The sequence below is a fragment of the Pinus tabuliformis genome, chromosome 5_1 (assembly GCF_031772625.1).
Source record: "Pinus tabuliformis cultivar Carrire ecotype Pingquan chromosome 5_1, CPIR1, whole genome shotgun sequence".
In the NCBI taxonomy this organism is placed as follows: domain Eukaryota; kingdom Viridiplantae; phylum Streptophyta; class Pinopsida; order Pinales; family Pinaceae; genus Pinus; species Pinus tabuliformis.
The window spans coordinates 74,924,417-74,951,223 of record NC_142305.1 but is presented as its reverse complement, the minus strand read 5'-3'; the positions used below and the strand labels follow the sequence as shown (position 1 = coordinate 74,951,223).

The following is a 26,807-nucleotide window of genomic DNA, read 5'->3' as shown; positions in this document are numbered from 1 at the left end:
TAAATTAATTATAAAGGATTAAGCACGAGTATATGAAGTTTCATATATAAGTCCACCATTATCAAAGGATAAAGGGTTCATAATGAGTTAAGCGCTGATAAAAGGTTTAAGAGGGGTGATTGAGTTTTGATATAAAGGAAAAGGTGGATTAATGATTAGACTTTGTTAGTCTATAAATCATTCCACATGAGACTATTAAAGGGGGCCTAAAACCTTAGTAAATGAAGATTTGACTCCCTAGAGAGTTGAAATTCCTGGGACTAATGTGCTTATGCATTTGACATGCATACTGTGGGAGTAAGCGGGGGTAACCCTATGTCACATAGCCACTCAAGGATACATGAGACATCTAACCACTCATATCGGTATGAATCAAGTCAAGGATCCCAGTCGCTTTGCTATCATTGCTGAGAAAAGGGGATCTGGAAAACTTCCCTATAGCATATCCCATGCATACATCAAGGTGATCAGAACTGAAATTTGGCACACCAGTGGTGATCTCCCGCAATGTACTCAAGGCCCCATGATACATATGCCCCATCCTGTGGTGCCAATCTCACACAACTCTAAACTGCTAGATTTTTTATCGGTCCTGTCTCGGGTGTTGCTACTCAATTCCATCAAGGGCTGGAATTAGAACATGTACACCTTGGCATGGTGCACACCAATCTCTCTAGCTGAAGAGGATGGAGTTCCCCTAGGATATATAAGCACCTTCCCTCTCCTGAACAACACATTATATCCTCTATCCTGAAGTGTTGAGACGGATATCAGGTTCTTCTTCATTCTAGGCATATATAAAACATCTAACACTTTCAAGGGACGTTTGGGTCCCCTATCAAATGTCAATGTCCCCACACCGACTGCTCTAACAATGTTTTCTTCACCAAGTACTACCTCCATATCAGTTTCACCCTCTGAAAGCTCTAAGAAGTACTCTCTGATTCCTGTCATGTGGCGGGAAGTGCCACTGTCAACATACCAAATGCTAGAAGATGCTCTGTTAGTAGCGGGGAATGCACACTCCCTCTGAACCTGTATGGCAGGTGATCCTGCACTAGTGGCCTCACAAGCTATGAACCCAAACTCCCAATAAAATCTCTTTGAGAAGCTCTCTATCTTTGCAGAAGCTGCCATGGGTTTGTCTTTCCCTTTCTTGTTCTTCTTCTCCGAACACACAACAACATAGTGTCCCAAATTTTGACAATTCCAACATTTGACTTTCGAATAGTCCTTCTCCTTTTTTTGTTGCTTGCCTTTACCTTTTCTTTTGCCTCCACTATTGGAAGCTTGCTTCTTTTCTCTGCCTTTCTTGCCTCTTGCTAACAATGACACATTGTCATCCTCCTCTACCTGTTTGGTTGCCCCAAGATGGTTCTTTCTGATCTCTTTCTGAATGCAATCATCCCACAACCTCTCCCAATCGGGAAGGTTTTCCCATGCAACAATGTCATCCACAAAATTCTCCCAAGTCTTGGGAAGACCATTCAAAGCAATTCTCACCAACTCAGTGGGTGCAATGATCTCACCTACGGCTGCCAACTCATCTCTCACTGAAGTGATCTTTGTGAGGTATGTTGTAGCATTGTCAATCTTAGCCATTTTAATGGACTTTAGTGTCTCCTTTAGGACCATTTTTATGTTTTCATTTGAGCTATGGTAAACATTGGTCAAGACTGTCCACATCTCATGTGCATAAGTCTTTCCTCTCACATGAGGAATGACATGGTCTTTGATTCCTTCCAGAATCAGTCTTTTTGCCTTAGCTTTCTTTTTGTTAAACTCTGCCAACTCTACAGGGTCAGCAGGAACTACTACTGGGTTTTGTGTGGTATTTAACATAATGCCTCATACTTCTGCTTCCTTAAAGATGCTCTAGATTTTCTCCTTCCATGCACTGTAGTTGTTCTGCCTATCCAACCTATCTTCAACTCTCAAACCCAAAAACATGTTTTACTGTCCTACCAAACTGAAATTTTCAAATTTGTGGTAAAGGTTTCTGTTTTTTGTGTAAAAATCAGCTTGCTGTAATTTTCACTTTGTTGTACCAAACTGCACTTTTCAGCCAACCAAGCTCTGATACCATGAAGAAATTTCAACCCCCACTACGGTTATCAGTTTTCCTTATCACTCCATGCATTGAGTTTTCAATCCAAGCATGATAAAAATTCTAAAATCTGGAAATGACAATGATTTTCTGAAAACACAAATTTAGAGATTTCACAATTGTTGAATTTGCAGAAATAAAACACAGCAAAATTACGACAGCCACACACAGAAAATAACAGTGATTTTTGGTCAATGTGACCCTGGAAAAACCCCCTCCAACTCTTGGGGAAAACCAGTTTGAGAGCTCTTCTTTATTTCTGAAAATGCTTTTACAGGTAAACTGAAATACATAGTAAAAATTCCAGCAACCACAAATTACAACTTATCTCGATTTTCGTGCTTGAACTCCACCTCGAAAATCGTGCCAATCAGCAAACAACCAAAACAAAAAAAATTACAGCAATAAAATAGCATTAAATGTTGTACGACCAACCTCGAAAAATGTGCCCAAGACTTGATGTTCCTCTTCCTCGATTTATGTGCCTTTCTCCTGCTGTACGGTTTTTCCTTGGGATGCGTGCCAATAAATGTTGCTGCCCATATTTGTTGAAATGTCTTCTTGTTGTTCTCCTTCACATCCTCACTGCTAAAAAAATTTCTCCTTACTCTCTCTTCTCTTTCTCTCAAATCCTCATAAAAGAATGAATTGATATTTTCCTCTTCTCTTCTCCTTTTATTCTCTAAATGACCTTTTGGGTTACCCTAAGATCTAATGGTTGAGATTCATTTAGATCTAGGGATGAGAATAAATGTGCATTTAATTCTCACTCTCTATTTTTTAACTCACCCACTTAAATAAAGACCCACTTAGCCTTTTATTTCCATAGTCACTTTTTCACTTTCTAATTCTTCATTCACTTTAATAAAGTCACCTTTAAATTAGAATGTAACTTTACCACTTATAAAGTCACGTTTAAATTAGAATGTAACTTTACCATTTATAAAGTCACTTTTAAATTAGATTGACTTTACCACTTATAAAGTAACTTTAGGAGAAAATTAAAAATAAATTTGAACACTTTTCCCTAGGCCAAAGATCAAAGCCTTAGGGAACCACTTGTCCCATGGTACCCAAATTTTAACATCTTCATGGTACGAAAGCATGTCAGGGACATTGTAGAGGTCCTCTAGGATCGTGGACAAGGAGTACAGGGACAATGACAAAATGTTGTGTAACATTTCCTCGATAGATCTTTAGCCTGCCTTTTTCTTCCTTCTTCACCTTAGCTTTGATACCATGTTAGAAAATCAAAAAGGAAAAAAGATTTTCTCTATTTGATAATTCCTTGTGATATATTTGAATTCTTATTATCTTTCTTATGTTCCTTTTTATCTTAGTTCATCAAGAAATTATCAAAATCAAAACACAAAGATCAGGGGCAGTAGATATAGGCACGTAGCCAAGGCTAAAACCCCTATATAGGGAAATACCCAGTCAATAACTCTTCTTTCAGTAATTCAAAATGAGATGGACCAATACCCTAAACCAAAAAACCTCCACCCTCCACCAATTCGACCTTTCAATAAGATACGCCAACCTTCAATAGTCTCTTCTTGTCTAGCAACTTCAGCTTAGCAACAACCTAGATATTTCGACCCCAACTACTACAACTGCTATAGAATTTCGGCCTCCTAGGTACTACATATTTTCGGCCCTCCTGCAATGTTCCATAAATTTGCATGTGTGAATTAGGAGAGAGAAATTTCTAGTTTTCTTTACAAGGTAATGATCTCCTTATTTGTTGGATTCTTCCTTCTTGCCCCTTGAAATTTTCACTTTTTCTCAGCCCAAAAATTGTAGATCGAACTTGTTGAGAGTGAGTGACAAATGAGGTCAAGTTGTTTCCTTTATATAGTGATTATGTTATCCAGTTTAGGTCGACTTGGTGGAGGAGGCCTATTTTACAATAAAACAAATTTCTTCTTTGACAAATAAATCCCAAGAATGGTTCTATACATTATGACATAGACAAGGACACTTTACATAAACCCTAGAAGACTGCAATGGAGGCTTTGACCTAAAAATAATTGACCCAAACGAAACATATGCTTTAATAAGTCAATTTATTTAATAATATTTTTTTCCTTTCTTTTGATAAATGCATTACATCATGACTCAAATGCAATTATGAATACTGACACTAGTTACATTCTTCAACAAACGTCATTCTTCTTGCAGTTCCAGGCTTAGCGAGTTGGCGTCTACGCAAGCATTACGCATAGGCTCACGCAGAGGTTGTATAAATGGCTAGTTTTGTTAGTTGCAAAGCAGGATGAGGCATGGTGTTGAGGTATTTTCCTCAAAGATATTTCAACCAGTTTATTTTTCTGATTGTATTTCTAGTTGGGCATCCATATATTACTCAGAATTTCACCACTACATAATAATATGAAACCCTCAATTGTTGCACCTCTTTTACCAAGTTCGGTTTTTCCGGGGGCTTTAGTCCAAAAATAGGTGTGTCGTTTTTTTGTGTGTGCACGCCAATATTTTCTCATTTTTCAGTTTATCTTCTGCAAGATTTAATTTGGTGAAAATTGCAGTTGTGAATTATTCATTTTTTTGTGGGAAAATACACTGTTATTAATTTACAGTTAGAAAAATAATTTCCCATTGTTGCAATAGTTGAAATTTTCACATGGTATTAAAGCAGTATTGATCAGGAGGGAATCTAAGAAGTGAAAGGAAAAAATCTTCCAAATCCAGAGGGATTCTGACAAAACTGCTATAGGCCATTTTTTCACATCTGATCAATAGGAGTTCAACTCGATCAATCAACATCCTTTGACCCCATTTTCATCATCCTTGCACAAATCCCTAAGCATGACTTATTCTAATCCCTAAGTTTCTGCCTAAAAGCACCTTGTTTCAGTCATTTTAAGGACCAACGATCCCTAACATCTTACTGAATAATGTTGAGCACCAGGTTTCCCTACTCTACACATGCGTTGATCACCAATAGGTTTCTCAGTTTTGGGGTGCGTTGATTCTAGAAATTCATGAAAAAGAGAGAGAATTTTGAAGCCTCTTCTTCTAGAAGCTTCCAAGATCTGTTGCAACCATTTAATTCAGAGAAAAGTCTCGAATCTTATCCTATATTACCTTGGAGTTTTCATCCTTTATCCCTTGAGCTCATCCTCCTATCAAGAGTAGATCTCAAGTCCATATTGGTAAAAGGATAAGAATTCATGAATTACCTCCTTCACCTATATATTTATTGCATCCATAGGCAAGGAGTTGGATTTTGGAGAGTGATTTTACCCTTATGTTGCTGTTGTGAGAGATATCATTTCATGCTTTAGGGTGATTAGAGGTGCACTTTGTGACAAGAAAAGGACAAGTCAACTTGGAGGAGCTCTTTTACAGGATCAACACCTATTTTTGGTTGTAACTCACTCCATTTATATTAATGAATGGAGTTCTTTGTTTTCTTATATATGATGTTATGGTTTCCTATATTTCAATACCATGTTGATCTATTGAATAAAGTGATTAGATAATGCTACATATATTTCGTGGAACATTTTCTTGTATTATCTAACTCTGCAAGTTCTAATAATAGTGATCAAAGCTAGGATTGGAGCATTCAAGCCAAGGAAGGAGAGAAGCATGCAACAATTTCTAGGTAGGCTTCATCCCATTATCTATTTACTTTAAGGAAAACATTATTCCCTTTGTCCTTATGTTGTTCTAGTTCAATCCACTAGGTCTAGGGAAGATACTTTTATTCGCAGTCGTAGATTTTACAATACAAAGTGGCGACCATACTGGAGATCGGTGTATTCCCTTGTTGGTTTATTTGTCCATTGTGCTTGTCTTACCACTTATCTAGACCTTTACTATCCTATTCCGTCAAGAACAAGGCTAGGAATACCTTTCATTGAGTCTCAATTGCAATCCTTGTGTTGGAACTTTACATCCCTATACCAACGCACCCTCTGGTCTTCTAAAAGAGAGTTGCACCCCAGTTGAGCCTAATTTGTGCCTATGTTGCATAATGCGGTGCCTCCTTTACACCTGCGTTAGCCCCTTTAAATGCACAAGTTTGCTTTTGCCTTGATTTTCTCTATTATCAGCGTTGTTCCAGTTGCTCTTCCTTGTGTCTTTGAGTGCCTTATGGTCCCTCTGAAGACTCCATTTGGTTTTCTTTTGTTTTAGTACCTTTGGTAAGGATTTTTTTAAATGTTTTCCTTTGTTCTTATCATTAGGTTGTTTGCAAACTGGTTTTGTTTGATCATAAGTGCTTAGATGAATTGGTGTTCTAGTCATTGTTCTAAAAAGCTTGTTTGAATCAATGATTAGACTTTGCATCTTAGTTTTCTTCATTTTCGAAAATTAAGTAGCTTGGAAAGAAAAATCTTTGCATTGGCATTTAGGGTTTTGTGTGTGCATCGAAATTGGAATAGTTGCATTGAAAATGGAATTACATGTTGCAGATTTTTTTTTCATATTGTTTGTTGCATACTCTTTGTCTCTTCCCTTCCTTAGATAGAATTTCATTGAATGAGAAAAATTAATTTCCTCATGCTAGTTTTCATTTTAGGATATTCAGGTGACATTTGCGGTGAGCCCCAAAACTGAAACTTAATTGAAGATAAACAATAAAATTTATTGAATCAACCTAAGGAGCATATGTAACATTACTACAGACATTTAGAGGTCTAGACTAGAGACATGTTCCAACGTCATTAAATGTAGGAGATGTCATTGTTTTCCAACGTTGTATCTCAAAGGTGAAATCTCGTTCAACGTACATGAGTGTATAAGATCATTCTCCATGTAGCTTTGGGTATATTGGATGATGCTCCACACATGTAAAGTATATGGGAACACTCTCATCGAACGGTTACGCATTAAAAGCACTACTACAGACTGCACTTCCACGTACCATAAAGTATATTTTGGAAGTCCCTATAGGTTTCTATCCTGACCATAGGTAACCAAGTCATATACCTTGAGTATTGCAATACACCGAACAAAACATTAAGAGAGATTGCATCCATGTACGTTAAGTCATTGGTTTGCCAAGGTGTATATTGCAGTTCATGGTTACTTGGTAATCCTTTATGCCTAGTTTACTCTATTTTTTATTTATTTTTGTGTTAATTTCTAAAATTTATTATCCAACGTGGAAGAGAAAAAACCCCCACTCTGTCGTTCGCATAGAATGAAAAATAATCCTCCTCTTCCACTATAGGCTACTCTTGGCCATCGTCAGAAGCATAAGAAGACACAAACTACCAAATCAAGAAACTTGGGAACTACTTTTGGTTCTCCTCCTAAATATGATCAACCAGAATCATCTTTCCCTTTGAGTACTGAGCCCGAGATCACATCTACTTTTGACGGTGAATCTGACACAATCGAATAGAAGCCCCTGAAACCTTCTTACCAAAGGTTATTAACCCTGACCTTCCTAAGTCAGATATTTTACTTCCTGAGGTTGTTGAACCTGAGGAATCTCAGCCATCTTCACCTGTTACTTCAGGTCCTTCCCCTTCTCTCCCTTTGTCTCAGACATAACTTCCAACCGTATATCTTGGACCCGACAGTGAACCTTTTCCATACAATATTTTGAGTATTGAAGAGATTATGCAAGAGGAGCCTCGTCCCTCTACTCATTTTCATTGGAGTGGACTCCATTTTTATTCAACTGATCCTCTTTCCCCTCTTTAGACTCCAGCAAAAACTTCTTTACCTAATTCTTTAGACTCACCTGTGGATTTCTAGCGGCAATCTTCATTGGAATTGCTAACCATGACTGGATCCGATTTTACCTCCCAACCCGTGTACACCACTATGGTTGACACATTGAATGTTTCTTCCTCATCCATGTTTGCAACATCACCAAAGGCACATCTGTATGGTGGCCCGTCCATCCCACCTAGTTATCATTCTTTATCTGGTACCTTCTTTGGTGCATCTTCGAGTTTTGGACCTCTCCCATGTCATCCATTTTGGAGATTCCATTTGGAACTTCTCTTATGAATGATACTCAACCTACTCCTCCTCCACCTACACCTACAATTGAACAACAGGTTGACCCTTATGTTAGTGGACAAGGTTATCTTCAACAACCTAACTCTCCTTATGTTGGGTTCCCTCCATCTAGATTGCAGTTGCCTCCATCATCCCCTCCTCCTATGGCAGGGGGGAAACCTATTGTTGGTATACCTCAAATTGGTAATCAACCTTATTATAATCCTCCTTATCCTGGGATGGCTGCTAGTGTTTGGAAACCTACTTTTCCCATCCAACCTGGTTCATTTTGGGACTGATTGTTGAATCCTCAACCTGTGTTGTCTTCATCTCAAATTCATACCCATCCATCTATACCTCAACAAGTTCAAATACATGTAAGTAAACCTTTATAGGTTTGTTTTTCATCTCAACCTATTCCATCGGTATCTAGTACCCCTCAGGTTCCACTTACCCAACCTTTACAAGGTACCTTACAATCTCAACCACTTTGGAAAGGTATTCCTCAAATTTTGATAGGACAGAATGTGTATAGTATGGCACAACCCCAATTGAACTCACCTTATGTCGAGATGATGAAAAATCCCGCAGGGTAACAATATAGACCTTATCAGTTGATCTGAATTTAAACAGGAATGCAACAAATTACAGATACAACCATAAATACAAATATGCAACATAAATAACACTTCATTTCATTTATATCAAATACCGAAATATGTTTTGTAAACAAAATGGAAATAAGAATAGCTTGGATGATGGTAGCTTATCTCTGAGAATAGATGTGGCAGCTACATGCCTCTCAATTGTGTTAGAATGAGGCTCAAGTGCCTATTTATTATTGAAAGACATGAAAAAAACCCTAAAAAACCAAAACCCTAACCCTAGGAGATGAAACACCAAGAGTTTATGGGCCCTTTTAGGGTTAGTTGGGCAACCAACTTCCCGGGGTCGTAACTTGGTCATATTATCTTTGTTTGGCACGTACAATACCTTGTTGGAAATGTGTCTCCAAGTACTATAGGTTTTTTTGCAAGCCTTCACCTATGGTTATGGGTTTGCAACGGACTTCACAAAACGTCGTTTAGGGGCTCAAAACTACTCCAGATGTTCAAGACCCAAAAAAATGCTAAAAATAGTAAATGTTGAAATAAACAATGAAACAATTGAAACCAATTGGAGGTCTAGGTGGAATAGGTGGGTGGCCACCAATGTCCACCTGGATCATTTCTCCCCCCTTAAGAAGCAATGGTCCTCATTTCATTTAGAGCCTCCATGAAGTGAGGAAATTTCTGTTGCACCTGGTCCCCATTGAGTCGCTTGCCTTGGTGCAAGAGTTGACCAACTTTGACAACCAGATATAGTTGGATCTTCTATTGGTGAGTGTTCTTGACTTGTGTGTCCATAATCTGATCAGTTGTGTCCTGTTCCATGCATTCTGAATTTAACTCTATTGGTGTGAGTTGTTCTGCAATGTCTGATGTATCCAGCAATGGTGGGAAGTATGGTTAAAGCTAGGTGGTCCACATTGAACACTGGTCACAGAACAAGGAATGGGGGAATACTAAGCTCAAAAGAATTGTCTCCTATAGCCTTGGTAATGGTGTAAAGACCATATCGGAGTGATCTAAGATTCTGATGGGCTCCTGTAACCCTGAAAAGAATTGTCACCCACCTGAAACTTGTGTGGAACCCTGTTAGGCCCCTATACTACTAGTGTAACCTCTTATTGTTATTAGTACAACCCCCTTATTATATTGATGTACCCATATAGTGCCCATATTGTTACTATTGTGCCCCATAGAAGCCCACTATTGTTATTATTGTGCCCTTACATTATTATTGTTATGTCAGCTCTGATTATATTATGACCCCTTAGACTCCTATATATAGAAAGGAGATCTTTTCATTTGTATCATCCAAGAATTGTTCATTTGTGTAATGTAAAGGTTGCCCCCTCGAAGAGGCTGAATGCTAAGGCTATCTTTTCTATCTTTTTGTGAGTTGGTTTCATAACATTTGGTATCAGAGCTTTGGATTCTAGGGTTTCGCTACTCTAAATAAGTCATCGTGGCATTTTCGTTATAAAAAAAAAAAAATCCTGAGACGTTTCAAAAGCGGAAAAAAACCCATTTGAGATGAAATCGCATTGAACCTCGAGTCCGAATTTCAAAGCTTTTCGCGTTGTATTTCCAGAGATATGATTTGAGGAAGTTGGTCTTTTTGTAGACTCCTGAATTACATTCCAAACAGGTGACCTGGAGAAAATCGTCATAACTTTCCCTCTGAGCATCGGATTGAAATTTCATAAGAAGGTACAAAAAGAGGACGAACTGCAGTTTCTGGTATATATTTTTCAGAGCCAAAGGTCGAAACAGGGACACGTGGCACATCGTACAAGTTCGCTCTACTGAACTAGTCTATAATCAAGTCACTGTGGGAGATTTGGCATAACTCTTCCTTGGAGAATCCAATTTGAATCAGAGTAGTGACATTGGAAAGAGGACGCAGAGGGCTATTGCAGGTCGCAATTTCAGAACTTGAAGATCCGAAAGTACAGAGTTATAGTTGTTTCAAGATCGAGCTCCTAAAATCAAGAAAAAACAAGATGAGGAAGTTTGATGGCAAGGATCCGGTAAATTAGATACTTCAGATGGAGCAATATTTTGATCTACATGGTGTACCATTGTTACAAAAAGTATGTATTGCATCTTCATATTTAGAACAGGATCAATTTTTATGGTATAAAGGGCTTTGTTCTCGTAAACAACTTGTTATGTGGTCAATTTTCACGGAGGAAATGATAGCACATTATGAGAATACAAAGAGGAACACTTTCTTTAGAACAACACCACAACAATTGAAAAGAGTAAAAGGGCTTTGTTACATAGTGGAAAGTAAAATTATGGCAACAAGGAAGTCTACCCCTCACAACTATAAAAATGGAAGTGTTGTTTCTCCTAGCCTTCCACAACCTACAAGGGTTACATCACAACAACTGGAAGAAAAAAGAGAAAAAGGGCTTTGTTACAATTGTGATAGCAAATGCACTAAAGGTCATAAGTGTGCTGAAAAGAAATTATTTTACATAGAGTATGAAGAGGAGGAAGAAAATGATCAAGAAACATTAAAAGAAGAGGATATACACCAGAACCCAACCCCAGAGAAAGAAGAAATGAATCGGACCATATCTTGTAAAGCATTGGCAAGAATTACCACTCCTCAAACTCTCAAGATAGAATGACATATCAAGAAGAAAAAGGTGCAAGAAGTGAAAGATCACATCGAGAAAGAAGAAATGAATCCAACCATCTCTTGTAATTCATTGGTCGGAATTACCACTCCTCTAACTATCAAGATAGAAGGGCATATCAAGAAAAAAAATGTTCAAAAAGTGAAAGATCACATCGAGCATCAAGAAATGAACTTGACCATATCTTGTAAAGGATTGGAAGAAATTACCACTCCTCAAACTCTAAAGATAGAAGGACATATGAAGAAGAAAAAGGTTCAAGCAATGAAAGATCACATCGAGCATCAACAAAAGTTCTCCAACTTTTAAAGGATAACACCACTTTAATGCAAAATCGAATAAAACAACAGGTAGATCAACATCATAGTGAAAAATGTTTTGATGTAGCGGATTGGGTATTTTTACTGCTACATCTCAAGAAAGCTATTTATGAGAAGGAAATGTTGGCAATACTATATGCAATAAAAAATGGCGACCTTACCGAATGGGAAGACACTTCAAGGTAAAAATGGATCATGATAGTCTTAAATACTTTTTAGAACAACTATTATCTTTAAAAAAAAACAAAAAAAATGGGTCACAAATATGTTGGGTTATGACTTTGACATCATCTATAGAAAAGGGAAGCAAAATTTTGTTGTAGATGCACTTTCAAGAAAAGATGAAGATGTGGAAGCATTGTTTTGTGCTATTTCTATTCTCCGTCCAAATTGGATAAACGAAGCAAGGGATGAATGGAAGAAGGACGAAGAAGTATGGCCACTCGTTCAAAAGTTGCAGAAGATCCATATTCAAACAATATTGCCAAAAATTGAAGAGGAAGGAAAAATCATATTGGAACTTGGAGCAGTGATAGAAACAAGAACCCGACAGCTACGAAATTGATCAATTTCAGAGTATCTCATCAAGTGGAAGAACTTACCCGCTGAAAATTCCACATGGGAGGACAAAAATTTTATACACAAGCATCAAGAACTCCTCAAGCGTCGAGGACAACACTTTTTGAAGGAGGGGCATGTTAGGCCCCTATACTACTAGTGTAACTCCTTATTGTTATTAGTACAACCCCCTTATTATATTGATGTGCCCATGTAGTGCCCATATTGTTACTATTGTGCCCCGTAGAAGCCCACTATTGTTCTTATTGTGCCCTTACATTATTATTGTTATATCGGCTCTAATTATATTATGACCCCTTAGACTCCTATATATAGAAAGGAGGTCTTTTCATTTGTATCATCCAAAAATTGTTCATTTGTGTAATGTAAAGGAGGTTGCCCCTCGAAGACACTGAATTTTAAGGCGTTCAACTATCTTTTCTATCTTTTTGTGAGTTAGTTTTATAACAAACCCGATGTTGATGTCGTTGTTTGTACTTGGCATTTGAATTCTCCAGGATGTCATAAACCTACTAGAGGATGTGTTGGATGCGTTCAATAAATCTGGTCGCTTTATCTGCCTCAAACGATACATGTTTGGATTCTGTCTTTGTAGTTTCCTAAGGCACGACAACATTAATCAGACATAATGGTTGAAATCTTAGACCCACTTGAAAGGGACTACGACCAGTCAAGCATTGGAGAGATCTATTATAACTGTGTTGCACATATGGAAGACTCTCATCCAAGGTTCAAGGATGCTTAGAGTTGTACATGCGGAGTATGTGCACTATCATCCTGTTGATGACCTCCTTCTAGCCGTAAGTCTGGGGATGGAAGGCAATTGACTTGGTGAGCTTGGTGTGCAATAGTGTCCGGAGGCTTGACCAAAATGTGTTGAGTAACCTATTATCCCGATATGATATAATGTTGTACGGGATCCCAAGCTGTACCCATACTCGTTCAAAGAAAAGTTTGGCAGTGTCCTATGCTGTGATACTCTTCTTGCAAGCTGCCAAGATAGCCATATTAGAAAATATGGCTATCTTAATGAAATCAAAGGCATGAAAAAGATGAATCTTGTGATTTATACCTTTGTAATGTAGCCTTTTGTGACAAACAACTCTCTGTAATGCGAAGTTTTTGTTGCACAAATAATGTGAGTTTCTATGATGGACGATGGAATTTTTTGTGACATTTCTCTATAAAGATGTGAGTTCTTGCGGATGTATTCCTCTATACTAATGTGAGTACTTGTGGAACCTATTTTGTATTAAACTGGGCTTTCATTGGCACCCATATTTTTGGGATGTGGCCAACATGAATAGGCAGATTGATTGATCATCTTCTGGACAAAAACATGGCATAATTTGGAGGGTTGACTTAGCACTTCGAACCCTGGTTGGTTGAACTTGGATTTCTCTCGTTGATGAAGAATCTATAAGGGAAAGATTGACAGGTTTTCCCCTTGTAGGTTTTTCCTCGACTTCTAGCCTAATTTTTGGTGTCTCTTGTCTTTTTGTGCATTGTATTTGTGTAACTGTTTGATGACCTAATGAATAAAGCAAAAATTAAATCGAATATATATATATATATATATATATATATATATATATTCACAAGTAATTACCATGATTAGAAATTCTCTTGCATTTAAATTTCAACACCCAACACACATTTAGTTGTCATTGTGAACATAGGGAGGGATTCATAGTTGGTTACCATGTCAATTTGGCAATCATAAATTTCCTCTCCTAGTATATATATATATATATATATATATATACAAGTAATTGCCATGATCAGAAATTCTCTCTTGCATTTGAATTTCAACACACATCACACATTTAGTTATGTCATTGTGATATAGGGAGGGATGCATAATTGGTTACCTTGTCAATTTGGCAATAATAAATCTCCTCTCCTAGTACTTGCTATTTCAAAGGCCAAAAATCCACCCAAACATAGTCATGATAATGATAGAGGGAACCTTAGCAACCGTAGTTTAATGTTGACAATAAAGTTTGGGGAGCAAACCCTAATGAAAAAAGTAAAGTAATCCACCAACCCCTTAGACATGTGAATGTGTTGTTTCATGATATGTTGCTTTATGATAATCAAATGAACTTGAATATATTGATATTTTGTTAAAATGGTATTTATGTTTGTGCGACCTTTATGGTATGGACTATATTAATCTTTCATGAATCTTGTGGCAATTAGGTTACATGACTTGTTAAACCTAACTCATAACCCTTTACTTGTGGAAGTTGTTTTTAATGTTTTCTTCAATAAACAATTATATATTTTTTATTTGATAACAATAATATATCATTTTTAAATGAACCCTAAAGTTAATGTCAATTGGTATACATCTCCATCCACATTTTTCCAAGGATAACTCTATGAACCCCTTTTCTAATATAAATTAGACAATGCAAAATGACTTGGGAATACTATTTAAGAGAGCATTGAAAATTCTTAAAGTGTGGTTTTCGTCACAATTAGCTATATTCAACTAGCGTTCCATCTAACTATTCAAATTGTAACTTTGGTTACAATTAATTACATTCAAGTATCATTTCATCCCACTATGGTATTAATCTTAACTTTGTTACATCAGCTTTATAAAGTGGTATTTATCCAATTTATTTAAAAAAATTGTACAGAAAAATTAAGACAAATATAGAACCGCAGCCCATGAAATTCTACCAGACCAATATGCGAACATACACTTCATCCAAAAAACTGAAATTGCACAATAAAATTAACTTAAAAAATAATTCCATTGGCCGCATGATAGTTGGTTTTATCTTCAAAATCTGAGATGGAAGAACTTTACATGGTAAAATGGAAAACTCGCTCTCAATAAAGGCATGGTGTTTATGAAAAAAGCACAAGTGAGTCAAATAATTAATACTTATATATTACATTGCTAGATAGAAGCATAGGTAACTAAGCAATGGCCAACAAATCTACCAGGCCGCCAATTATAGACAACATCTCTGGCCAACAAATCTCCCAGACAACATCTCTGGCCAACAAATCTACCAGGCCCACCAACTATAGAGAAGATCTCTGATTCTTGTAGCTGTGGAGAGTAGAGTTGCAGGCCTTAAAGAATCACATCCTAACCTGAAAATGAATATTAGAAGTAGGCCAAATATGCCTACTAATGTTGTCTGTTAGTGCTTCGTAGAATTGGGATACCTACATTCACATGTACACAAACTACGTGAACCGTTGACCACCCGTTGTGATCGACGTATATGCATCTTAATTGCTGACAACTTACCCGCCATCTGCAATGCACATAACAACCATTTCATTAACCACACGTTAGAATAGAATTGGTCTAAATGAGAAATAAAAGATAAATTCAAAATAGTAAAAAAGACAGAAAAGGAGAAAAGAAAAGCAGCGGTACCAAAAACTTTCCTCTCTTAATTTGACTTATCCGGGTGATGACAACATCAAATACAAAAATAAAGACAAAAAAAACATGCCTTGAGAAATGGAGTGAATCTTCAGCATTGATAAAGTATATTCAATGGGGCAAGTCCCCAAAGAAAAATCAATGCAACTAAGGGCAGTACATAAACCATCTCTAACCTATGCCTAAAACTAAGAACAACAATGCAATGCTTCATTAAAGCAAAAAGTAAAATGGATCATAGTTTGGTGCACTCTTGCCACTATGTTATCTATTATGTTATGCTATATATACATCAAACCCCTTTCTTTCCATATACATACATGCAAATATGGGTAGTCAAATCAAAGATTTACAGAGCTGGTATTGTTACTGCAAAATCTAGCACCTTAGTGCAAAGACTCGCTAAGCACATCAGATTAAAAGCAACAATGGAACCAATCACCATTGCCACCTTAGCATTTGTTTCCATGTTGTTTTGTGGTCAAATATTATCTCCACAAGGGAGGCTTACGCAGAAGATCATAGGGATTAAATAAACCAAATGCTCCCAAACTAATTACCCCCCTAAGGATTCTACTATAAACTACACTCGAAGATAGATGTTCAATGAATAAGGCTCCGAGTAAGATAAGATAGAATTCCAAGACAATGAATTCAAAGGGCCCTATAGCTAAATCTAGAGGTCTTAGCAACTCCTAGAGAAGCTCAAATAGGTTTCAAAACACATGTTATCTTTAAATTAATTAACACAATTATTGCATGCAAATATTATAATAGCAATAACAAAATAGCATAAAATTGATAATTGACAAATGAGAAACAAAGGCTATTTGATGAGTAAGTTAAAAAGTAAATTATAGCAATTTTCCGAAGGCTGAAAATGCATAAAACAGCAAGAAAAACCCTAAACATCAGCTGTAACTAATGGTTGTAAATGCATAAAAAATTATGTATCTTTCCAAATTAGTACATGCAAAGTCTAACTCTAGGACTATAAGGTCCAAGATAAATAATGTTGTAAAATGCAGATTTTGCCATAGCCTAATCCTAATTTACCCTAGAAAAAATAAAAAATAAAAACTTTATAGTTTTAAGTATGTTATTCAAAGGGATTGAAACAATAGTGGATTAGTGTCTTTCTCAATCAAGGGCGCTAATAGAGTCTAAGGAAAAGTTGGAAAAGCATTGATGGGAGCAATTTATGAGAGATAAAAAGCTACAATGAGGTTTCACTACTCCACAAACCCTAGCGATTTTTAATCAAATTGGGGATAAAATGCAAGGAAGTTATATTAAGATTCCTTAATGGAAACTTGATGATAATCTTGCAAAGGAGATCTTAGAGCCATAAAAAATTCAACACATTTGGTGAAAAATTCAATGAAACCCTAATTTTAAAACAAACACAAGATGGAAGAAGATATTTACAATAAATTTGCACAAAATCACCATCTATCATCCAAACACAATATCTTCCCAAGACAATTTTCTCCTTTAATGCTCGTAGTGACAAAGAGAAAAGAGACAAGGTAGTCCACACTCTCAAGTCTCAGTGTGTCAATGATTTAACATTAAATCGACTTCCCTCTATTTATATGATGGCAACCAAGCCGATTTAGGGTAAAATTAGACAAAAAACCTTTAAAATATTAAAATATGTGATTACAAGTTAAGTAGGTCACAAGCCAGCCCCAAAAATAGTTATATCAATGATAAAACATGAAAATCGAGCATCAACTAGCCCACACGTGTGAGCCAAAATTGCCTCCAAGGGTAATGTCACCCTATTAAAAGTGTATTTCTAATCAAAATATGTCATGGATGACTCGCAAAGGTGCTCCTCACTCCAAAAACCACATCTCATCAAAATGTGTCTAATCTTGAAGATGGGCCACATTTAATGTTCTGAAATGTCGATTTACAAGCTATTTATGCGATGGATATGGAAGAAACCTCTCACCAACTGCCTAATCATTAAGCAAAGACTCCCTCCAAAAGGCATCATCAGCAAACATGTTATTTTTTCTTATACCAAACCTAATTATTTTACTTCAACAATTTATTAAAGCCCTAGAATAAATTTATCTCAAATAATTATGAATTTTCCGAAAAATAAATACACTAGTATATTAACTTTAAAATGCAACAGAAATAAAATGAAGAAATCAATCACACCACAACAACAAATTTGCACCCAACACAATCTTCCTTCATTAAATTTCTGAAGAAAATTTTGGGATAGACCCATAAACAATACATAGAACAATACCGTTGTTGGGTGTTAAAATTTTCTCAACTGAAATGACAGTTGTCTTCTGTTTCTTTATCAAGTAACTCAGATCTTGAATTATCTCAATAACAGAATTAAAATTCTGAACTTGTAGAAGTCATATATAGCGGAAATTATAAACAACAGAAACTAACTTTTCAAGTACACATGAAATTTTGTTCTTCAAATCGGCTTCTTGTAAATGATCAAAAACTTATAATGACACCTAAAAACTGAGATTTTCAGCTTTCTAGACACTCAGATTTGCTAGATATGCTTGTTGTTCACTTATATCTGCACTCAGATTTGCTAGATTTGCTTGTTGTGCACTTAAATCTGCACTCAGATTTGCAAGATCTGCTTGTTGTTCCCTTAGATCTGCTAGATCTAACTTCTGGATATGAATGTGAGTACTTTAAATTCTTTAGATCTGAATATCAAGATGCATAAGCAATTGAAATAAATTGTTAAAATACTCAAACACATCAATACACACTAGGAAACGCAATAAGGGAGAAAACCCCAGCAAAGACCTTCTTACATTATTGCTCTTGAACAAATTTGCAGGTACAAAACCCTTCTTGAGGGTGCTACAGTACAGTTCGCTGGCAGAGAGGACAACTGGAGACAAATGAAGCCTTAACTGACTTGAAACTTCTCGCATGCAGATGCAAATGACTTAGATCAACCCGCCTTGAGCCAAAGATGTCAATTCTAAAGCAACCCGGACTAGATCTGAGCTTGTATGAAGTAGATCTGAAGATTACTTGGGTGCACTGCAGAAAAATAGACCAGATCTGGGCGAAGTCACAGCTGAAATTTGAATGCTTTATTTAACAATTGAGAACTTGAAACTTTGGTCGCTCAAGAGGGATAGGTGTGCCTTGGAGAGTACATGAAAAACAGCAGAAAAAGAACTTGTGTAGTGAATTCCTTTCTCATGGTCCTTTTATCATTTCTCTTGGCTAGAATGGAGCGCCCAAATCTAATCTTGAATTGACATTGGATAAGCTTCATGATCCTTCTAGAAGACTCAATGGGAGAGGGGTTATCAAATTAAGTTGTTTTCCCTAGACACAAGTGTGCCCCCCTCTCTTCTAATTTTACATTGACATCTTTAATATAATAATGCCTCTATAAATTTAGGCAAACTTAGGCTTTTAGCCTTTACACCATAACATTACATTATAACATCTCAACTAGTCACTAGGACTAGGAATTTACATGACAAACACTTTTACATGACTCGAGACTTTTACATAGACATTTTCTCTCAACCTGCATGGTCCATTCACCTGCAATTACATTTAAGTACTTATGTTCAAAATAACAATAAGAAGGTCTTTTACATGTGATCATTTAGTACTACAACTCGGACACTTGTTGGAGTAAGCCTAGGAGGGGCTTGGTTCTAGGTAGTCACATCACAACAAGCCAAGGAGTCCATCACACATGTCAGTACTAGCTCACAAGACTTCTTCATTCGTCCTGAGTCTTGCTAGACTTAGTCTTGACTGTTGTTCAAAGAGCTCACAAGACATTGCCTTGGATTTGTTGAGAAATATAGGGCATGTAGTAGATAACAATTTCTCTTCTTGATAATTGCTTGTGATGCTTTTTTGCTTTCTTATTCTTGTATTCAATTCCTTGTTAGCTTATTAATGTGTTCTTTCATCAAGACAATTATCAATATGCAATAATAAAAGAGACAAGTGACACAGTATATAGGCTTCTCCAGCGAAGGCCAAAACCTCACACCTATTCAGAGGAAAAACAGATCAAAATTCTTCTTCTTAAATCTTCAATTGATAAGTACCAAGACCATGACACAGACCCTTGACTCTTGTATCCTTCCAAGAACCTTGTAACCAACCTAGATACTCTTCCTCTTCCTTTGCTTTGCCTTTCTCACACTGCTTTCCTCGACTCCTAGAGAACTCGGTCTCTATCCTTCTTACTGCTTTTCCTCGACTTTCCCTAGAGAATCTCGGTCTCTAGGTACTTCCTGGCTTCCCCTTGAGAGACAGAGTCTCTAGATCTCTTCTTCGACCTCCCAGAAGGTTCCTTCTCTTGCTGCTCTAACTTCACACTTCCCAGAAGATTCTGTTGCCTAGAAGAAATTCCGTTCTCCCAGAAGAATGCATTTTTTGTTGGCCCAGAAGAAACCCTAATTTCTTATTACCCAGAAGAATCTTCTTTCTTTCTTCGCACTTCTCTTTCTCTTCCTTCTTTGTAATGTTTCTTCTCTTCCTTCTTTCGCACTTCTTCTTGTCTCAAGTGAGACGAGTTCTTGTCTTCAAATGGAGGACGAGTTGGGCTATATATACACCTCCTTTGTTTCCCTTTAGGCTGACTTGACAGTTGGAGTTAGGTCGACTTGATCTAGTAGCTTCCTTATCGTTTGTAGGCTGACTTGAAGAGGTTTAGTGACAAGTTCTTGGAGGATATTTTACGTAGATAATATTGACCTTTTTCCAAGTGTAACATGACTTCATTTACATGACAATGACTTACATTTTATGACTAGATGACAAATAAATCCTAAAGACTCTCAATTGGAGTCTTGACTCAAAAACAAAATCCTTGCTCATGAAACCCATGAAGCAAGTTAATAAAATATTTTCATTTTTTTTTATTCACATCTCATTATATAAAATCATATTTACATGTCATTATGAAGACCAAACCTAGTTACACTTTTCAACACTCCCTCTTAACTAGGGAGGTATTCATAATGGTACCTTGGACTTTCTCAATCTAAAGAATCTCTTAAGAAGAATTCAGATTTGTAACTCATTTGTTATAGCATCATACCAACCAGCATTGTCATATAGCAAGGCCTTGACTAACAACTCTATCTCTCCACAAGATTAGAGCACAATGCTGGCGAGACCAATGATTTATAGACATACTCATCATTGTCTCTCCCAGAACATACCCCACCCGGGTTCTCTCAGGGTATGCTCCATGAGGACTATTCTTATCTTGGACTCCCCAGTCCTCAAAGAATATATGTCCTCCACGACTACTCTTACTATTGGATGCCCTATCTCATCCTCAAAGAGTATCGAATGCCAAATCATTACACAATCCTCCATTTTGCCTTCCCAAGTGAAGGACAGAATAACATGTCTATCTCTCTCCTTTTCAAACCAAGAGGATATATTCCATTAAAGGAATGTATTCATTCCGTCACAAAGGAATGTACCTAAGCTTCCTACTTAGGAATTTCCAAGTTTCTTCAAAGTAATAAACTTCTTTATCATGCTCCCTCTTAACTAGGGACTTTTCGTGGTTTCTCTTGTGGAGATCCTGGAACAACCAGCTGCTTGAAGAGCTCCTTTCTTTAATGTCACAAATTTCTTCTTCATTAAGGAGTCTTCAACTTTGGGAAATTCTACATAGGGCATAGTTCATTCATCATGAGTTAGTCATGTCTTCAGCTCATCAGAAAGTGATCCATCATATCTTTCACCTGTCTTTGCTTCATGTTATTTTGCTTTCATGCCATATTTTTCGGAAGGACATTACATCCTTCTATATGGTCCACCTACATAAGCTCATCCAGATATTAGCTCAAAAAATAATCAATGAACATATCAAATCAAGGTTTTCTTTACCATGACATCTTCCTTTAAGTATCATCATCCTGCATGCAGATTAACACATCTCCCATTGATATTCATTGTCAAGGGTTTCCATCTTTTTCCGACTTTCATTAGAATCTTCACATCTTTACCAGAGATCTTCTAGTCAAATCTTCTTGGACTTCGGATGTTGAATTCCTCCTATCTTTGTTGCATTGCATCATGATCTCTTCCTATCTCTTCACACTTTATTCCAGGTGCTTCCAATCTTATTTCTTGATCGTAGTCAGCTTCCTCATGATTCATATGAGAACATATTATGTTGATTTCATCTGGTGTGACTTATGCTTTGCTGCAAACTTTCGGAGGAGGAGATCCTTTTCTTTTCTTTGACCATAGTGATCCATATTATCTGCAACCATATGACTTCTACCATAATCTATGTAAGCATACATACCTCATCTTCCTTTCGGTCATTCAAAATTCCTGTAGCAACTTCACTTGAACGAGGGAACTTCATCCTGCTATTCTTGTGATGTCATCATACCTTCATTCCTTGAATCCCACGAGATGGAATTCTTGTTGAAAACCTTTTGCTTCCTTTCTTGATTAGTGAATCCTCTAATGAGAATTCCATCAGAGAGACCGGAGGATGTTTCATATCCTCACCCGGTAGATGTTTTCTTAGTATATTTTGTACGACTCAAGTTTATGATGACCTTCATTTCTTTCTATACATATCACTGAGGTTTTCTAAGAGCTTCCTATTTTATTGTAAACAGATTTATCACAGACATACTTCTTCCTTTCATGTCATGAGCTATTACTTCTAATGCTTCCATCATGATGCTATGTTGATGTATTCTATCCTATCTATAATTTACAAGTGATAAGTACCTTCTTGTGAGGAAGATCATCATAGTCATAATAGAGATATTTTACTTCTTCATTCTTCGGCTTCTTAGACACATGTTCTTTCACTTCTTCGGTGATGTGGGCTTCTTCCCTATTTCTCTTGCCCTTACCTCGTTTAGGACAATCTCTTTTATAGTGCCCTAGTACTTGACATCCATAGCATCTTGCTTTATCCATGTTCCTCCTTTTCTTTTGAGGACCAAACCTTCCAAAACTTCCTTTCCTTCTTGTTGTAGCGGCATATGCTTGATTTTGCTCACTTGGTCCAACATCAAGCTTTGCATTCAGTCTTGTTTCTTCGATCTTACAGAGTGATCATAGATCTTGAAATGTAGTGTCTTTCTTCCCATATAAACCTGAAGTGAAGTTACCCCACTCTTCCGATAGTGCATTCAGCATCACTGTGGTCATCTCACTATCAGACATTACTTCTCCTAATTCTTGTAGTTGATCCAGAATTTCTGATATCCTCATGAAGTATGAGGCTATTCCATCTTCCTTTGATATCTTTAGTTAGTACAATTCTTGCCTTAGAGAAATTACTTCTCCCCTAGTACTTATTGGAAACAACTCTACCAATTTGTCATATATAGCTTTCGTTGTTTCCAATTTTGATACATATGGGATTAGAGAGTCTTTTATAGATTCTATAAGAATCCTCTGGGCACTCACTTCTCCCTTTATGTATTTTGTATGTGCTTGAGTATCTTCCTTCGCAGGCTTTGTTACCGATCCTTTGATGTGATTCATGTGCTGGAAATATTGAGAGGGGAGGTGAATCAGTATTTCTTTTTCCGACTATTGTTTTACCAATTAAAACATTTATATTCAGAACACAAGTTGAATAACAAGAATAAATGCGTTTATTAATATAATCTTTGCAGTAAAATAGATACAATATATAAGTGGTTGCAATCAGTTGCCAAGCACCAACTTGGACTTTTGTGAGGCTCGAACCTCCAAAGCACCAACTCTATTTTGCCAAGGCACCAATCTTGGACTTAGGAGCACCAACTCCCAAGGAATTCAATCATTCTTACTTCTGAGACACTAGTCCCAAGGACACCTATCCTTCCTACTTCTGAGGCACCAATCCCAAGGACTCCAATCCTTCTTACTTCTAAGGCATCAGTCCCAAGGACTTCAATCCTTCTCACTTCTGAGGCACCAACCCCAAGGGTTCCAACCCAATCTTGTTAAGGCATGTTTGATAGTAATGTTCTGCTCTCAGAACTCTTCTCTACTCAGTTCTGTTTGTTTATAGCTTCACTGTAGTCTCCATGCTACAGCATCAATGACAACCAGTGTTCTTATGAAGAAGTCTTTACAACTCTTCATACTGTCCCCACAGAGTCTCCAATAGCGTTCATGACCTCTGATAATGTCTCCACGCAGCTTTAGTGAGTCTTGCACTAAGCTCTGCATAAGAACCAGCTTTCTGTTCAAGCATATGTTCTTACTGTCACAGTGAATGCTTCAGCATGATTGCTTCTCTACTGACTACTTCTCCCCTTCGATTGTCTCCTGTCCTGTTGGTCCTTCAGCCCTTTTTCCGTTCTGTTGGACCCTCTGTTGCTGCCTCTGTTTCCTCCAGCCTATTTCAACAACACAACTACAACATTCAACACACCCTGTTCTTTGCTTTTTTTGTTGTATACATTCCTGATGCCTCTGACTATCAGTTTCCTCTTTTCCGCTGGCGCTTTGGCTTCCTCCTCGGTCGCTGTAGTTTCCTCTGCCTCGCTTGATCCTTCGGCTTCCCTCCTTGGGCATTGTAATTTTCTTTGCCTATTCAGATCAGCCACTGTTTCACGGACACGTTAATACAGAAGAGCAGGCCGTATTACAAAGGAAATGATGCTTATTAACCAATATCAGAGAGAGCCCCTTTTTTTTCTTTAATAACGTTCATACACAGGACTTTATCGTTTAACGGACATGCCACGTCCCAATCGCAATCGCAATCGACTTTCGTTCAGGCCTCTTGAACTATCGAAACTGTTATCATAAGCCTTTTGGCCTAAAAAACCCCGCGCAATACAATTACTAAAATACACAGGAAAATTATGAAAATCCGACCGAAACTCTAAAGGGCAGACTTCAAATTTATTATGCCCACATTAATACCTGCATCAGGTCCGCAGTGTAATCGCAATCGGCGTTTCAAGGCAGCAAGGCCTTAAGCACTTGCGTTATGTCAGATGCGACATAACAATAGACCAAACTGCAATGTTGCATCGGGTCCGCAACATTCATTGCAATCGGCACTTGCAGGAGTGACAAAGCTTTACAATATGTGATACATAACTCACGATATAACGGACGCAATATTATTATAGGCTGTTTTTAATGCCTCCATCAGGTCTATACATATATATCGCAATCGGTGGTGCAGGGGTGACAGCCCTCTATACATTGCAATGTGAGAGTCCCGATGGGCGAACGCGATGTTATTAAGGGTTGTTGCTATAACCCATTCAGATCCGTGTATATACTCCTCCGCTCTTTAGGTAGTGGCACATAACCAAACCCGCCAATTTCAATATCGCCGATCTATACATATTTCTCCGCTCCAATAGTGTATTCCTCTATATGTACAGGGTTTCAATATAACTCTGTCTTCTGCCTCCGATAGTGTATATTTCCTCTATGTATAGGTTTTCGATATAACTTTGTCTTCCGCCTCCAATAGTGTAAATGCATCCATATATGAGTTTGTGCCTCTGATAGCTCTCGATAGTGTATTTGCATATACATATATTATATACAGCTCCGCTCCTTTTAACTCTTCTGCTCTTCTTTATGCTCCGCTCCTTTAACTCTTCTGCGTATATGTATTCCGCTCTTCTTTGGTTGGCATACATTATTCCTGATAAGACTCTTTGGGATGCATTACTCCTGATAAGACTCCTCCTGAGCTCTGATAGCTCTGTTTTCTCCTCCGATGGCTCTGTCTTGCTCTCTGCTTCCTCCGATAGCTCTGTTTGCTCCGTTTGCTCCTCTGTTTGCTCTGTTTGCTCCTCTTGCTCCAATGTGGCTCCTCTGGCTTGGCAATGTCTTTCAAAGACCTCCTCTAATACCTTCATACCTTGATGGCTTCTGCCTTTTCCGATATGCCTCTCTTGCTCTGATATTCTACAATATGCTTGTGCAACAAACTCTTGCTTATGGCTTGGCTATCCTGATGGCCTTTGCTCTTGTCTCTTCATGGATCTGCTCTGCTTCCTCTTGCCTTCATATCATCATCTAGTATCTAGAATGTTGCCATATTGACATCAATGACAACCTAGGTCAACAATCTCCCCCTTTGTTATTGATGGCAATATTCTTCTTCTCTCCCCCTTTGACATCAATGGCAAAGGAGTGCTCTTCTTTTTACTCAAAATAGAAGGATTGATGCTTTATCATTAATTAGCACATTATTCCCTCTTCATGTCTCAGAACCAGTGTTGATAATATCGCCGATATTTCGGCGATATTCGTAAATATCGCGCGATTTTGGTGAAAACGAAATTTCGGCTGGAAAATAGCGCGATATTTTCATGTTTTTAAATTCTCGCGAGATTTCCGAAATTTCGGCGATATTTTCATAAATATCGCGCTACGACTGTAAATATCGCGGGTTAGGTTTAATCGGGTTATAAAATGGTTATAGTGTTTTGCTTTTCCCGTCACTTTGTTAATGTTTCCGTGCGAGCTGGAGAGAGACGGAACCGGTGGCGGTCGGTGCTGCGAAGGAGGGTTTACTCGGTGCAATCGTCCGAGTCCCGACGTCTTCACTGTTCAATAATACAACCGTCAACGCAACGCTGCAGCCTGCAACACATTATATTGGTAATATGATATATCTATTGAGAAGCATAACCAGAACATACAAATAGCGTGGAGTTTTCTTTATCTTTTGAGTTACAAAGACCAATAATTTATTCTTGTTCATATATCTCTAATACTCTAAGACTATAAGTATGCCGAGACAGAGTGAGCTACTATAGGATCACCGAGATCCTTCTCACCACAATGATGCTTAGATTGTGACTGTCTATAGAGCATGTCGAGAGTGTATCACAAAGATCCTCATAATTATGCCAATGATGTGTGATGTTATTTTAATTTTTGTTTGAGTCCTTGATTGGACAATTATCAAGGATGTGTGATGTTATTTTAATTTTTGTTTGAGTCCTTGATTGGACAATTATCAATTTATCACTATCAGGGATCAGCAGGATTTGGTATCGCCTTTGAAGTTTGATGTATCATTTCTATTTGACATCATATATATCAGTGTTTTCTTCATATTTATGTGCCAATGTGTTTAGTTCATGTTGTTATTGCTTTATATGTTTAGAAATCTGAAAAAAAATGAATATATTATGCATTTTT

At 37.3% G+C, this 26,807-nt stretch overlaps 1 protein-coding gene across 5 annotated transcripts in view; it reads right to left on the bottom strand.

Moving 5' to 3' along the window:
• Positions 1 to 14,955: 14,955 nt before the first annotated feature.
• LOC149163515 (Exostosin family protein) overlaps positions 14,956 to 26,807 on the bottom strand; it is a 189,694-nt gene continuing 177,842 nt past the window's right edge. For 3 of the 5 annotated variants that reach the window (XM_089431755.1, XM_089431753.1, XM_089431754.1), the window contains one exon: positions 14,956 to 15,522. In XM_089431755.1, coding sequence (XP_089287881.1) covers positions 15,406 to 15,522 — 117 coding nt within the window. In that variant the 3' untranslated portion in view covers positions 14,956 to 15,405. The remainder of the gene's footprint in view (positions 15,523 to 26,807) is intronic. The other 2 variants (XR_016260630.1, XR_016260631.1) reach the window with 1 other exon arrangement.